Source organism: Sinocyclocheilus grahami, unplaced genomic scaffold (genome assembly GCF_001515645.1).
Source record: "Sinocyclocheilus grahami isolate Dianchi unplaced genomic scaffold, SAMN03320097.WGS_v1.1 scaffold10025.1, whole genome shotgun sequence".
NCBI classification, from domain to species: domain Eukaryota; kingdom Metazoa; phylum Chordata; class Actinopteri; order Cypriniformes; family Cyprinidae; genus Sinocyclocheilus; species Sinocyclocheilus grahami.
This window is the reverse complement of record NW_015512991.1, coordinates 4,875-6,781: the sequence shown is the minus strand read 5'-3', so window position 1 is coordinate 6,781 and position 1,907 is coordinate 4,875. Positions and strand designations below refer to the sequence as shown.

At 37.8% G+C, this 1,907-nt stretch overlaps 1 protein-coding gene across 1 annotated transcript in view; it reads left to right on the top strand.

Annotated features, from left to right (window-relative positions):
- LOC107578392 (WD repeat-containing protein 47-like) overlaps positions 1–1,312 on the top strand; it is a gene marked incomplete at its 5' end in the record, with an annotated part of 2,075 nt that extends 763 nt beyond the window's left edge. Inside the window, 3 exons of the mRNA XM_016264353.1 lie at positions 5–116; positions 202–333; positions 1,068–1,312. Coding sequence (XP_016119839.1) covers positions 5–116; positions 202–333; positions 1,068–1,312 — 489 coding nt within the window. The remainder of the gene's footprint in view (positions 1–4; positions 117–201; positions 334–1,067) is intronic.
- Positions 1,313–1,907: the final 595 nt, after the last annotated feature.

Sequence of the window (1,907 nt, the reverse complement as noted above, 5' to 3'; positions counted from 1 at the left end):
GGAGGGTCCTGAGAGCGGAGGGGCCATTTTAATCAGTGCAGGAGCTGGAGACTGTAACATCTACACAACGGACTGCCAGAGAGGACAGGGCCTGCATGCGCTGAACGGACACACGGGTACACAAAAAAAAAAAGATTTTATATTATATAAACACACAGATCCTCAAAAATATGTTGGTTTGTGTGTGTTCTCTCTCCTCAGATCATATCCTGTCTCTGTACACATGGGGGGGCTGGATGATAGCATCTGGCTCTCAGGATAAGACGGTGCGTTTCTGGGACCTGCGTGTTCCCAGCTGTGTGAGAGTGGTGGGGACTGCCCTCCACGGCACAGGTGGGATTCACTTCCTTCATTTTACTCTTTCATTTTTACTTTGCCTGCTAAAAAAATGCCAGTTTCTGATGGTTGCTGGGTTTGTATTGTTTTTAGCTGGTCTACACTGGTCATTTATGCTTATTGGCTGGTTCAGACTGGTCTAGACGGTTGACCAGATGCTAGTAAGGCTGAAATGGTCATGGTAGAGCATTTAGGTCAAGCTGATCAGAAATGGTAACAGCTATCGCGCTTCAAAAACCAGCTTCACCACCTTGAGCTGGTATGACCTGGTTTTTCCAGCAAGGAACCTGTATATCTGACCTGATTCACTGGGAACATTATGTGGCCACCATTTCACATACGAATGTGCTTTAATCTGCAATTTTGGCATGATATTACAAGATTTAAGTCACTTTCAGACCAGTGTTATTTTAGTATCATTGATATAATATTATAGGTTTTATTAGTATTTTGAATCCGTTTTTATTTTTACATGTTCTGTTTTCATTTTAAAACATTTTTTTAAACATTTTATTTTATTTTAGTTCAAATTTATTTCAAGTAATGAAAGTTTTTTTTTTCCCCTGTAATTTTTCCTATAATACATTGTAATTTTTCAGCACACAGTGTATGTCTTTTTATGTGCCATTCAGAAATATTGTGAGAATTTTTTGACAAAATGAAGTGAATATAAATCTTGTCTCCTAAGTTTGTGATTGTTCATGTGGTTTATGTTGTGTGTGATTTCACAGGCAGCCCTGTGGCGTCGGTGGCGGTGGACCCGAGCGGGCGTCTGCTGGCAACAGGGCAGGAGGACAGCTCCTGTATGCTGTATGACATCAGAGGCGGACGCATGGTTCAGACGTACCGACCGCACTCCAGCGATGTCCGATCGGTGCGCTTCTCCCCCGGGGCTCATTACCTGCTCACGGGATCCTACGACACCAAGGTCATCGTCGCTGACCTGCAAGGTGAGATCTCAGACGCCCCTTGTTGAATTTAATACATGAAACCAGTGCTATTGTAGTATCACGGAGATACTATTATAGTTTTTGTTAATATTTTGAATCATGTTTATTTTTAATATTTTCTGTTTTAACAAAAGTAAAACGTTATTAATTTTGTTGTGTTTTTTTACATTTTAATTTATTTTACTACCTTTTTATGCCTCCAATGAAACCAGTGTTATTGAAATACTATTACAGTTTTTATTAATATTGTGAATCAGTTTTTATTTTGATATTTTCTGTTTTCATTTCAATTTTAGTTGGAGGTAAGTTTGGAATTTTGTCATTTTCATTAGTCTTTGTAGTTATTTCAGTATATCAGTGTATTTTACTACATTTTTACACCTCTATATACTGCAGGCCAAAAATTACCTATAGTATAGAAATCCATTTTAATTATTTAAATTTTCAGATTAGAAGTTACATGGTGGTGAGAGAGAGAGAGTAGGGCTGGACGATATGACCTAAAATCAAAATATCGATTAATTTAACATTTTACCTCAATTATGATTATTGAACGATTTTTGATTTTCATTGACAAGGTGGGATATTTTTTTTCTAATGATACAGTGCATGCCTTATCTT